A 14,153-nucleotide genomic window follows, 5' to 3' on the forward strand; every position below is an offset into this window, starting at 1 on the left:
ATCAAACTAACAACTAATTGTTTAATTTCTCATGCCCTCTTGGCTTCTAAGAATTCTTTTTTTTTTTTTTTTTCTTCTGTATCCTTACCTCCTGAGTATCCTGTTCTACATTATTTGCTACTTCACAGGCTGGGGAAAGTAGATCAGACACATTTTGCTCCTCCCTATTTCCATATCCAGTATAAACCACAACGCAGGTTTCTCTCTTAAAATCAATTGAAGCAATGGTAGCTGGGTAAATGCACCCGTCTTCTGACCAAACAGCAGAACATTTGTCACCAACTTTCCACTAAAAAAGAAACCAAAGATATATACATGTACATATCTCTTTTAAAGAGGATAAACTGCAATCTTGTTTAGGTAGGGTATAGCAGGTTGTGGAGGGGACAGTCTCTGGCTAACTGATCTGGAAGGCAGAATGACATAATCGAAAAGGCTTGGGAGAAAAAAACAAATCAAATTTCCCATATAAATATAATTGTTTACATACTCATGCCACATATTTGCCATAAATACAAATTCTGCAATTTTTATAATCATGGATAAGTTTCTTAATCTCTTTAGGTCTCATTTTCATCTGTTAAGTAATTATAATAAAATCTACCTCATATATATTTGCTGTGAAGAAAAGAAAGGGGAGAAAGTGTCTAAAGTGTACTACACTCTGGTTCAGCACATAGCGAGAGCTTATCAAAGTTACCTTTCTTCCCCCTTAGTAATGATAAAACTAAAGGAACAGATGAGACATCAAAATATTTAGCTTTCAGGTCCAGTGTTTTATTTTTATTTTTTAATTAATTAATTAATTAATTAATTAATTAATTAATTATTTATTTATTTATTTATTGAGGGGGGGGGGAGAGGCAGGCTCCATGCAGGGAGCCCAATGTGGGACTCGATCCCAGGTCTCCAGGGTCACACCCTGGGCTGCAGGCGGCGCTAAACCGCTAAACCGCTGCGCCACCAGGGCTGCCCAGGTCTAGTGTTTTATTTTTTAATTTTTTTAATTAATTAATTTATGATAGGCACACAGTGAGAGAGAGAGAGGCAGAGACACAGGCAGAGGGAGAAGCAGGCTCCATGCACCAGGAGCCCGACGTGGGATTTGATCCCGGGTCTCCAGGATGGTGCCCTGGGCCAAAGGCAGGCGCTAAACCGCTAAACCGCTGTGCCACCCAGGGATCCCGGTCTAGTGTTTTAAATAACAAAAGATTCTCCCCGATTTTTGGTTCCTGAATATTAGTTTAATGGTTTTTGACGGAAAAAAGAAAAAAAAAAAAAAAAAGCATGGCCATCTATCAGTTTAAGCAGAACACTGCCAAGTCAGCTTCAGGTCCGAGTTTCAGGCTACTCCTCCCAAATAGCACTGGGTTCCTCAACCCCACCCCTCACAGAAAGTAAACACGATCTTCAATGTATCATTCCCACTTACTTCATTATATTCTTATTAACATGCATGTTTCTAAACTATAGAAAGTTTAATAGCTATCTTAGAAATGCTATGATTACATGTCAATGGAAAACATCATACTAATCATTTAAGTTAAAGAGATTTTCACTATTATTAAAAACAGTAACAAGAAATTCTTTGAAGTTCAAACTCAATGTTTTAAAAATAACCTGCTTCAGGGCTGTGGTAGCATTCTTTTTTTGGCTTTTATTCTTCTTAGCAGGCTTTCTTTTAGGTGTGCTTTTTGGTTTATCTGAAGCTTCAGAAATGTCACCATTCTTTAGCGCATGCTATGAAAACATGAATAGAAAGGTACATGTTAAAGGGTAAGACACGAAAGAAGTGTAACAATATAATCCGGTCACTGCAAGCTGATCTCAAGGCCCCATCAATTCAGACAGCCTCTATTTCCTCTTTTCATCTTCCCACATGCTACAGAAACTATTCTGGAGGGAATCATATATCCGATCAGCAGCCCTAAGGACCCTTTTAATCAAGTCCTCACTCTCAACCTTTTTGTAATATTATATTCTGTTGGTCTTGAAATTCATGACATTTTGGATGATATAGCAATGCAGAACTTCAAAACTTTATTACCTCTGTGATTGAGTCTTAAACTTGGGCATTCCCCAAAACAACTGTCCATCCTTCTTTATTTGCTTATGATCATCTATTCCTATCAACTATTATAACTTCTATATAAGCAGACTTTTTTTTAAAATTTAATTTATTTATTCATGAGAGACACACAGAGAGAGAGAGAGAGAGAGAGAGGTAGAGACACAGGCAGAGAGAAGCAGGCTCCATGCAGGGAGTCCGACATGGGACTTGGGACTAGATCCTGGGTCTCCAGGACCACACCCTGGGCTGAAGGCGGCGCTAAACCGCTGAGCCACCCTGGCTGCCCTATAAGCAGACTTCTAAAACTATTATCCAGCAGTCATTTCTTCTTTATTAATCCAACATCTCCAAATACCAATTTCATATCTTTACATTTACTTTAAACTTAACACAATTAAAAGTAAACTATCGGGGTGCCTGGGTGGCTTAATTGGTTAAGTATCTGACTCTTGATTTCAGCTCTGGGCATGATCTCAGGGTTGTGAGATAGAGTTCCACATCAGGCTCTGTCCTCAGCATGGATAGAGTCTGCTTGGGATTCTTTCTCTCCTTCCCCTTTTCCTTCCCTCTGCTCGTTTGCTCTCTTTCTGAAAAAGTAAATCTTTAAAAATAAATAAAAATTAACTATCTTTTCCTCTACTCAGACTACTTCCCTCTGCAATATTGTCAATTCCATCCAATGCTGAAACCCACTTTAATCTGCATTTTACAGAACCTTGTATTAGCATGCTTCTACTCTAAGGGTATATAGAAAAGCATTACTGACAAATCTGAATTCCACTTCAAGGATAACATACAGGTTTGATCTTTACCTCATGAGGGAAAGAAGTGGACTTTCTACTTGGTGCTCTCTATGAGATTATGCTCTTTTCTTGGACTATTGATGGTCCATGCATCATGCTCAAAAAACTAAATACCTCGCATGGTAGGAAAGGGATGACGCTGGTCAACTGTGTAAATGTCTTTTTTGAGCCACAACAACAGAACTCATCCCCTAAAAGAATTGTATATTCCTACCATGAGGAACACTTGACTTCATAATGAACTCACAGGATTTGGGGAGGATTAATTTAAGTAAAGCACTTAGAATGGTGCATAATATGTTGTAAACATTCTACAAGTGCTAATTATAAGACTATTGGTATTATTACTATTTCAATGAAGGCTTGTTAAATGAAAATTATAACTCAGGCTTCCCTTCCACTAATCTGAGTTAGAGGACTTCTATAGTTTGATACAATGCAAACACATTAAAAGTAATTAATGTTTAAAATTCTACTTCAGTTGCCTTTGTGAAAGGGATGACATCCAGAGAGCCTACCAACTTCTGAAGGAAGATGATCAGCTAAGTTAACTAACCAATGATATCTACTGGTCTTCAAAATTACAACTGAATAATATGTACTTTGACATCTAAGTATGTTATCAGTTAATTTTTTTCCCAAATGATTAACATGAGGAAATAAGGAAAAGAATAAATATTTCATACCTTAAATGAAGCCACAGCTTTATCATAAGCTTTTATCAATGCTGTATCATCCCAAATGTCAGAATCATCACTCTGGGAAGGGTAAAGAACAAAAATAATTAGTGTTTAAATGAATTTCATCAAAAAATGTACATTAGATAGCACCAAGAGCCATCTTACCCCACACATAATGAAATTACGCTACAAACAGGTATTTTAAATCCTAAATAAAACTACAAGAAGCCTACCTACTTAGAAAGTATGTGACATTATCCTCAAAGCTAGACCTATGTCAATGTTCTAAGATATATACTGAAAAATGAATGCTCCACAATTTAATGAGTAAGTCGATCTGACCAAGGGTCCATGTTTCAATCTTTTCTAAGAGCTGATAAAGGGTTTTGTTTGGCAGTGTGGGAAAATATCTGGCTATTCACTTGACTTTATACAGACTATAGTAATGTAATTCTGACCACAGAGTCTGTGGTCTAAAGAATATTCTTTTCCCCTTCATTTACACTATGTCTAGATCATTCAAAGAATTCCCAAAATGTTCAGGGGGTTGCAAATTATCAATAGTGATCAATCAATTTTCATTTTTTTAAAAAATTTATTTATTTATTCATGAGAGACAGAGAGAGGCAGAGACAGAGGGAGAAGCAGGCTCCATGCAGGGAGCCTGATGTGGGACTCGATCCCGGGGCTCCAGGATTACACCCTGGGCCCAAGGCAGGCGCGAAATCACTGAGCCACCCAGGGATCCCCCTCAATTTTCATTTTAAACAGGAGTGGTATTAAGTAATCTGGAAAACACTCAGGTATCAGTAATTCCTATTTTTACTTAAATTTAATTCAATTTAAGAAGTACTATTTTTGAATATCCATTATCTCCTAAGCACTGATTGCTGAGAAATATATGAAATCATCCTTTTTTTTTTTTTTTTAAGATTTTATTCATTTATTCATGAGAGACACAGAGAGAGAGGCAGAGACACAGGCAGAGGGAGAAGCAGGCTCCATGCAGGGAGCCCGATGTGGGACTTGATCCCAGGTCTCCAGGATCACGCCCTGAGCCAAAGGCAGATAGATGCTCAACAACTGAGCCACCCAGGGATCCCATCCTACCTGTTCTCAAGAGAGATGGTCTAAATAGGAATTTAAAACAGTGTCACAAAAAAAAGAAAAAAAGTCACATGAAACAAAAAGAAAATATAAAACATATGATGTAATACTATGATGTGAAGTACAACAATAAACGTCTGAATTAAAAGAAACGAATTTTCTCTGTTTCAAGATACCAACTTAGCAAGGTCCTGAACTCATCTGCCAACACACCAAAAAAAAAAAATTTTTTTTTCAGCACACCAAAATTTACAGCTACATATGGAACAAATTCCTCTAAGGAGAAAACAATAAAAAGAAATACACCTAAAAACTAGTTAAGCAATTCCCATTAGGCAAATATGGAAAACAAACAAACAAACCCTACATTGAAGTGGTAAAAGAAACGGAGACACAGCCTTGCCATAAACCCCTCCCTGGTGCAGGGACCCATAATAGAGAAGAAACTCAAAACCCAGGGCTTCTCCCTGAAGGGCAAAGAGTTTGAAGCCCAAACTGAGCACCTCAACTTTTAAGACCTGCACCTGAGAGATGAGCCCCCAAAACATCTAGCTTTAAAATCTCGGGGAGGGTGGTGGGCTGCCTGGGTGGTTCAGCTATTAAACGTCTGGCTCTGATTTCAATTCAGGTCATGATCTCAGGGTTGTGAGATCAAGTCCCAAGTTGGGCTCTGGGATCAGCAGAGATTCTCTCCCTCTCCTTCCATTTCCCCCTCCCCTCCTCACCATGCACATGCTCTAATTAAAACGAAACAAAATGGGGATTCATGGAGTGCCTGGGAGACTCAGTTGGTTAAGTATCCAACTCTTGATCTCAGTTCAGGTCTTGATCTAAGGGTTGTAAGTTTAAGTCCCGCATTAAAAAACAATAAAGCACTCAGGTATCAGTTATTCCTATTTTTACTTTAATTCAATTTAAAAAGATATATTTTTGAACATCCATTATCTCCTAAGCATTCATTGCTGAGAGAGATATTTTTATTGGGGCACCTGGGTGGCTCAGATCATGATCTCAGGATCTAGCTCTGCACTCAGTAGGGGGGCCTGCTTGTGGATTCTCTCTCCCTCCTTCAATGGTTAAGGGGATAAATTCTGTTAGGTGTGTGCTTTTAAACCACAATTAAAACAATGTATTTTGATCTGTGAGGCTACAAGTCCAACTAGAATCAGGTTTATTCTATATAACAGCTTAAGATAAGTTTAGATACATAATGTTGGTAATGAGAAGATAAGTTACAAAACACCTGTAGTACCTAGGATTTGGTACAATGTTAATCAAGGAGTTCTAAAGAAGTCTGTAATAAAATTCATTTAGCTGTAAAACTAGTTTAGGTGACTTTGCTGATAATATCCATTATATTAAGAAAAATAGGTTCCATGTACAACTGTTAATCTCACTTAAAAAAAAAAAAGATTTTTATTTATTCATGAGAGACACAGAGAGAGGCAGAGACATAGGCAGAGGGAGAAGCAGGCTCCCTGCAGGAAGCCCAATGCAGAACGCAATCCCAGGGCCCCAGGATCACAACCTGAGCCAACAGTAGACACTGAACCACTGAGCTACCCAGGTGTCCCTAATCTCACTTTTTGATATAAGTCTTTAAAGAAAATCATTAAATCATGGAATGCCTGGGTGGCTCAGCAGTTGCACATTTGCCTTCAGCTCAGGTCATGATCCTGGGGTACTGGGATTGAGTCCTGTATTGGGCTCCTTGCATGTAGCCTGGTTCTCCCTCTGCCTGTCTGTCTCTATCTCTGTGTCTCTCATGAATAAATAAGTAAATAAAACCTTTTAAAAAATCATTAAATCTTTGTGTAGATAAGAAAAGTAATCACAGAGGTAACTGATTTGTCCAAGGTTACACTTGGAGAGGGGAGATGTTCCTTTGAGATTTGGTGAAGGGCAAGAAAGCAAACAGAAATTAAGGATAATGAAGATATTTTAAAAAAATCACATAATTAGAAGACATACCAATTTCCCTGCAGCTGCAAAATGTAGTTCTGATAAAGAAAATTCCACTGTATCAAAAGAAGGCTTTTTTTTTTTTTTTAAAGTGAGCTCCATCCAATGTGGGCCTTGAACTCACTCAAGACCCTGAGATCGGGATCCCTGGGTGGCGCGGTGGTTTAGCGCGTGCCTTTGGCCCAGGGCGCGATCCTGGAGACCCGGGATCGAATCCCACGTCGGGCTCCCAGTGCATGGAGCCTGCTTCTCCCTCTGCCTATGTCTCTGCCTCTCTCTCTCTCTCTCACTGTGTGCCTATCATAAATAAATAAAATAAAATAAAAAAAAAAAAAAAAAAAAAAGACCCTGAGATCAAGACCTGAGCTGAGATCAAGAGTCAGACACTTAAATAATTGAGCCACTCAGGCACCCCAGGAGAGGGCATTCTTAAAAGTGAAACACAAACAACTCAAAATCTTCACATCACAACGGTTATTGTCAGATCAGGGAAAACAGGATATTTCAAAATGAAAAGAAAAGTCACTGCAGTTTTATACAAAGCTGTTATAACAAAAAATATTTTAGCTGATAAAACTTCCCAAGTAACAATTACAAAAAGAAAACAGAGGCAGCCCAGGTGGCTCAGCGGTTTGGTGCTGCCTTTGGCCCAGGGTGTGATACTGGAGTCCCAGGATCAAGTCCCACTTCGGGGTCCCTGCATGGAGCCTGCTTCTCCCTCTACCTGTGTCTCTGCCTCTCTCTCCCTGTGTCTCTCATGAATAAATAAATAAAATCTTAAAAAAAAAAATCAAGAAAGAAATGGAAGAAAAAATAACATTGCCTACAAGGTACCCAAAGAATACATTTGGCTGCAAATTTAAGAGGTACTGAAGAAAAAACAAAACAACAACAACAAAAAAAGAGGTACTGAAGAAAAGACATAAAAGAAAGAAGAAACAAGTGAAATGATAAATATGGATGACTAGCAAAGAATATTTAATGTGTATATAAATGGGGGTCCCAGAAGTATAAGAGCTTAAAAAACAAAAAACTCTAAAAAAATTTTTCAGAGCCTCATAACAAAAAAGACCAAGTCACTTACAAAATAAAGAAAATCAGTTATTATTAGACTTTCTCATAAAAATGTATGGGAAAAAATAGGAGTTGAAGATTTTGTGATGTACCCTACCTGTCCTTTGAGTACCAAGACTAATTTACAATGTGCAGAAACACTATACTCACTAGTGTTTGCAGAAGAATCTACTGAATATAAGCTTTATTTATTATTTTTTTTAAAGATTTTATTTATTTATGACAGACATAGAGAGAGAGAGATGCAGAGACACAGGCAGAGGGAGAGGCAGGCTCCATGCCAGGAGCCCAACACGGGACTCGATCCTGGGGCTCCAGGATCATGCCCCGGGCCAAAGGCAGGTGCCAAACTGCTGAGCCACCCAGGGATCCCCTGAATATAAGCTTTAATCAACGAAGATATGAATAGAGAAATCTTGGGTTTAAAAAGAAAAAATCCAGGGGGAATCCCTGGGCGGTGCAGCGGTTTGGCGCCTGCCTTCGGCCCAGGGTGTGATCCTGGAGTCCTGGGATCAAGTCCCATGTCGGGCTCCCTGCATGGAACCTGCTTCTCCCTCTGCCTGTGTCTCTGCCTCTCTCTCTGAATAAATAAATAAAATCTTTTAAAAAAATTAAAAAGAGAAAATCCAATGCTGGTTAGCAACAAATACATTTAATTGCAGTTCTAAGAGAAAAGTAAAGTATATTTGACCCTTGAACAATGAAGGGTAGAGGGTAAGGGGCGCTGACTCCTCCCTAAACCCTCCCCTCATTCAAAAATCTGTGTAGAAAAAATTTTTAAGTGGGCTCTATACCCAACATGGGGTCGAAATCATGACCCAAAATCAAGAGTCACATGCTCTATTGACTAAGCCAACCAAGCACCCCTCTGTGTTTAACTTTTGACCTCCCAAAACCTTAACCACTAATAGCCTACTGTTGACTGAAAGCCTTAAGAGATAACATAAACATCCCATTAACACACATTTGGTATAAGTATTATACACTGTATTCTTACAATAAAGAAAATGTTAAAATCCTAAGGAAAATACATTTATAGTACTGTACTATATTTATGGCAAAAAAAATTCACATATAGGTGGACATGCACAGCTCAAACCAGTGTTGTTCAAGAGTGAACATCTATTAAATTAATGAGCTGATTGTAAAACTCATATGGAAATACAAAGGACTAAGAATAGTCAAAACAATTTTGAAAAAACAAAGTAAATCTGGAGAACTTACGTTATCTGACTTTCTAGAGGAATTTCTTTCCTAGAAAGATGATGTTAAGAGACTGAAAAACCACACCACACATTGGGAGAAAATATTTGCAAATTACCTAATTGGTAAAGGTTTTGTATCTAGCTAGCATATTTGAAGAACCTGCAAATATTGACAAAAACAATCTAATTTTAAAATGCCAAAAAACAGACAAAAGGGGAAGCCTGGGTGGCTCAGTGGTTAAGTGACTTCAGTTCAGGTCATGATCTCAGGGTTCTGAGATTGAGCCCCCTTAGGCTCAGTGGGGAGTGTGCTTCACTTTGCTCATGCTCTTATATAAATAGTAAGAGATAAAAAAATAACAAAAGATCTCAGTACTTTGTCAAAGAAGATAGTATATGCATAGTAAATAAGCACATAAAATGGTGATCAATATCACCAGTCATTAGGGAAATAATAGCAAAATTCCTGACACAGGGGTGCCTAGCTGGCTCAGTCCATGGAGCTTGCAACTCTTGATATCCGAGTTGTGAGGTGACCCTCACGTTGGGTATAGAGATTACTTAAAAAACAAAAACAAAAAACCCCACAAAACTTAAAAACAATAAAATCCTGAGATGGCAGTAACATCTGTTAGAATGTCTAAAATTAAAAAAAAAAAAAAATAGAATGTCTAAAATTAATGAGAATAACCATTCCAAATATTAACAAAGATGTGGAAAAACTGGAAACATCACACATTGCTAGTCAAAATGTAAAATGGTACAACCACTTTGAAGAGGGGCTTGGCATCCCCCTACCCCCTTAAGGTTTAATTGGATTTATTTAATGGGTAGCATCCTATTTAACAAAGAGAAGGGTACTCCTAGGCAGCTTTTTTTAAAAGTGGGACACATCCAACACGGTGTTTGAACTCATGACCCTGATATCAAGAGTTACACGCTCTAACTGGTCAGCCAGGTACCCCCCAAGGCAGCTTCTTACTAGAGTTAAAATACAACTACTCCATGAGTAGATTTCCAAGAGAAATGAAAGCCTATGTCCATACAAAGTCTATTCCACTAATACAGCAGCTCTATTAGTAACAGTCCCCAAATGAAAACAATCCAAATGTCCTCAAACAAGTGAATAAACAAATCATAGTATATTAATGCAATGGGATACTATAGTAGTAAAAAGAAATGAACTACTATGTACAATTATTACTGTTTCAAGCTACTGAGTTTTGGGTGATGTGTTACACAGTAGCCAGAACAGGCCATGACACTGCCTTTACATTTCTGTTGCTTGGTCAGCACTAGTGGCCTCAGTTTCTCAAGTTCTGCCATCTTCTACAATTCTCAATAGCTGACACTTCTGCTGTGAGGTCTTCAGTAATCAGCAAATCCTGCTTCCAATATCTTTAACCCTTTATCTTCTTGCTTTAAAATCTAGCTTTCCCCAAAGATGCCTCTTTCTCTGCAGACATCTCAATGAAATATTTTCTCAATATCCCTCAAATCATTGTACCACAGATGGGAAAGCAACCTTCCTTGCTCCTCACATCCACTTTCAGAATTTTCTCTATCCTTCCTTCTTGAACAGTTTTCAAAATCCTGTTACCAGACTCCACTGTCTACTAATCTTCTTCATGCAATCATCTACAGCCATCTGAGCCATCTTTCCTCATTCCCTGAGATTTATATGCCAGTACGCTCTCCAATGTTATTCCTATCATTCCTGATTATTTAAAAACCCATGGAGATGATCCCTGCAATACCCTATCACTGCAGGTCTTTAAACTCCTCCCTACCAATGATCTTGCACATCACTCAATCGCAGCTACTAACTTCTACGGTCCTTACTTACTGTAATCAATAACTACAACCCTTCCAAAAACTCAGTTTAAAGAATTCTACTCTCCTGGGCAGAAAACACGAACAGGTATTTCTTGGAAGACACAGAGAGCCAAAACACACATGAAAAATTGCTCAACATCACTCACCAATAGGCAAATGCAAATCAAAACCCCAACGATGTATCACCTCACATTCATAATGGCTAAATGAAAACCACAAGAAGCAAGGTTTGGTGAAGATGTGGAGAAAAAGAAATCCCCATGCACTTCTGGTGGGAATGCAAACTGGACCAGCCACCATGGAAAACAGTATGGAGATTTCTCAAAAAAGTTAAAAATAGAGCTCTTTCCCTCTCCCCAACCCCATGCCTCTGACAAAAAGAACTATCCTATGATCCAATTATTGCACTAGGTATTTACCCAAAGAATACAAAAAGACTAATTTGAAAGGATATATGCACCCCTACGTTTATTTTAAAAATCATTTTACTGGGGTGCCGGGGTGGCTCAGTCAGTTAAGCATCTGCCTCGGCTCAGGTCGTGATGTCAGGGTCCTGGGATGGAGCCCCACATTGTAGGGCTCCCTGCTCAGTGGGGAGTCTGCTTGTCCCTCTGCCCATTCCTCTGCTTGTGTGTGCATGTGCTCTTAAAGTCTAAAAAAAAGTCATTTTACTTCATCATAGGTGCACTCTTTAATCCCCATTACCACCCACCTCCCCTCTCATAACCATCAGTTTGTTCTCTATGGTAAGAGCCTTTCTGGGAGGGGAACTCTCTTACGCTGTTGGCAGGAATGCAAGTATAGCCACTCTGGAAAACAGTGTAGAGGTTCCTTGAGAATACCCTATAACCCAGCAACTGCACTACTGGGTATTTATCCCAAAGATACAGATGTAGTGAAATGATGGGAAACCTGCACCCCAATGTTCACAGCAGCAATGTCCACAACAGTCAAATTGTGGAAGGAGCCACGATATCCTTCGACAGATGAATGGATAAAGAAGACATGGTCTATATATACAATGCATTATTACTCAGCCATTAGAAACGACCAATACCTTTCATTTATATCCATGTGGATGGAACTAGAGAATATTATGCTGAATGAAATAAGTTAATTGGAGAAAGACAATTATCAAATGATTTTAGTCTTATGTGGAATATAAGAAATAATGAAAGGGACCATAAGGGAAGGCGGGGGGGAACTGAGTGGTGAAAAATTAGAGAGGAAGACAAACTATCAGAGATTTCTGACTCTGGAAAATGAAGGGTTGCAGAAGGGGAGGGGAGTTGGGGGATGGGTTAACTGGGTAACAGGTGTTAAGGAGAGCACATAATGTGATAAGCACTGGGTGTTATACTATATGTTGGCAAATTGAATTTAAATTAAAAAATGGGACGCCTGGGTGGCTCAGTGGTTGAGTGTCTGTCTTCTGCTCAGGGCATGATCCCAGGGTCACAGGACTGAGTCCCACATTGGGCTCCCCGCATGGAGCCTGCTTCTCCCTTTGCCTGTGTCTCTGCCTCTCCCTCTCATTCTGTGTCTCTCAGGAATAAATAAAATCCTAAGTAAATAAATAAGAGCCTTTCTTTTTTTTTTTTTTTAATAAATATTTATTTATTTTATGATAGAGAGAGAGAGAGAGAGGCAGAGACACAGGAGGAGGGAGAAGCAGGCTCCATGCCGGGAGCCCGACGTGGGACTTGATCCCAGGTCTCCAGGATCATGCCCTGGGCCAAAGGCAGGCGCTAAACCGCTGAGCCACCCAGGGATCCCCAATAAGAGCCTTTCTTGATTTGTCTCTTGTTTCCTCTGTTTTGTCTTCTTCTTTTTTTAAAGTAAAAGGAGCTAGGTGTGGAACCCAATGTGGGGCTTAAACTCACAACTCTGAGATAGAGAACTGAGCTGAGATCAAGAGTCTGAAACACCCAGGTCCTCATTCATTTTCTTAAATTCCATGTAAGAGTGAAATCATATGGTATCTGTCTTTCTCTGACCAATTCACTTAGTATTATACTCTCTACACCTACCCTTGTTGTTGCAATGGTAAGACTTCTTTCATTTTTATAGCTGAATAATACTCTGTTGTATATATAGCACATCTTTTTTTTAGTATATGTGCTGCCACAGTGAGCACAATACCACATTTTCTTTATCCATTCATCAGTAGACATCTGGGCTGCTTCCATAATGTGGCTACTGTAAATAATGCTGCAATAAACATAGAAGTGAAACACTGACGAAATAAATTCAAGATAACACAAAGAAATGGAAAAACATTTCATTTCATGCTTATGGGTTAGAAGAACAAATACCGTTAAAATGTCTTTACTACCCAAAGTAATCTACAGATCTAATGTAATCCCTACCAAAATACTAACAGAAAAAAAAAATATCAACAGCATTTTTCACAGAACGAGAACAAACAACCCCAAAATTGTATGGTACTACAAGAGACCTTGAATAGCCAGAGCAATCTTGGAAAAGAAAAAAAAAAAACAAAAAACTGGAGGTATCCCAATTCCAGATTTCAAGTTATGAAACAGAGTGGTAATAATTAAGACAGCATAAACTCACAATTGTGTGGTCAATTAACCCTTGACCAAGGAGAAATGAATATACAATGAAAAAAAGACAATCTCAAGATGCCTGGGTGGCTCAGCAGTTGGGCCTCTGCCTTTGGCTTAGGGAGTGACCCTGGGGTCCTGGGATCGAGTCCCACATTGGGCTCCCAGCAGGGAGCCTGCTTCTCCCTCTGCCTGTGTCTCTGCCTCTCTCTCTGGGTCTGTCATGAATAAATAAATAAAATCTTTAAAAAAGAAAAAAATTGGGCAGCCCAGGTGGCTCAGTGGTTGAGCGCCTGCCTTTGGCCCAGGGCATGACCCCAGGGTCCTGGGATCGAGTCCCACGTCAGGCTCCCCGTATGGAGCCTGCTTTTCCCTCTGCCTCTCTCGCTCTGTGTGTGTCTCTCATGGATAAACAAATAAAATCTTAGAGAAAAAAATTAACTAGGGATACCTGGGTGGCTCAGTGGTTGAGCGCCTGCCTTCGGCCCAGGGCGTGACCCCGGGGTCCTGGGATCGAGTCCCATGTTGGGTTCCCTGCATGGAGCCTGCTTCTCCCTCTGCCTGCGTCTGTGCCTCTCTTTCTCTGTGTTTTTCATGAATAAATAAATAAAATCTTTTTAAAAATTAGCTAAAAACTAAAAAAAGAATGGGTGGAAGACATGAACAGTCATTTCTCCAAAGACAGATGAGGGATATGCAAATCAAAACCATAATGTGGGGATCCCTGGGTGGCGCAGCGGTTTGGCGCCTGCCTTTGGCCCGGGGCACGATCCTGGAGACCCGGGATCGAATCCCACGTCGGGCTCCCGGTGCATGGAGCCTGCTTCTCCCTCTGCCTGTGTCTCTGC

General features: G+C 39.5%; 1 protein-coding gene across 5 annotated transcripts in view; it reads right to left on the reverse strand.

Annotated features, from left to right (window-relative positions):
* The window catches only part of LOC144314226 (survival motor neuron protein), a 38,398-nt gene that overhangs the window by 22,196 nt on the left and 2,049 nt on the right, over positions 1 to 14,153 (reverse strand). For all 5 annotated transcript variants that reach the window (XR_013380052.1, XR_013380051.1, XM_077898108.1 and 2 more), the window contains exons 2-4: positions 3,561 to 3,632; positions 1,621 to 1,740; positions 89 to 289 (exon numbers count right to left, since the gene is read on the reverse strand). Coding sequence is in view for 3 of the 5 variants with exons in the window: in XM_077898108.1 (XP_077754234.1) it covers positions 89 to 289; positions 1,621 to 1,740; positions 3,561 to 3,632 (393 nt within the window). In the remaining 2 variants the exon portion in view is untranslated. The remainder of the gene's footprint in view (positions 1 to 88; positions 290 to 1,620; positions 1,741 to 3,560; positions 3,633 to 14,153) is intronic.

This window comes from Canis aureus, chromosome 5 (genome assembly GCF_053574225.1).
Source record: "Canis aureus isolate CA01 chromosome 5, VMU_Caureus_v.1.0, whole genome shotgun sequence".
Lineage (NCBI taxonomy): Eukaryota > Metazoa > Chordata > Mammalia > Carnivora > Canidae > Canis > Canis aureus.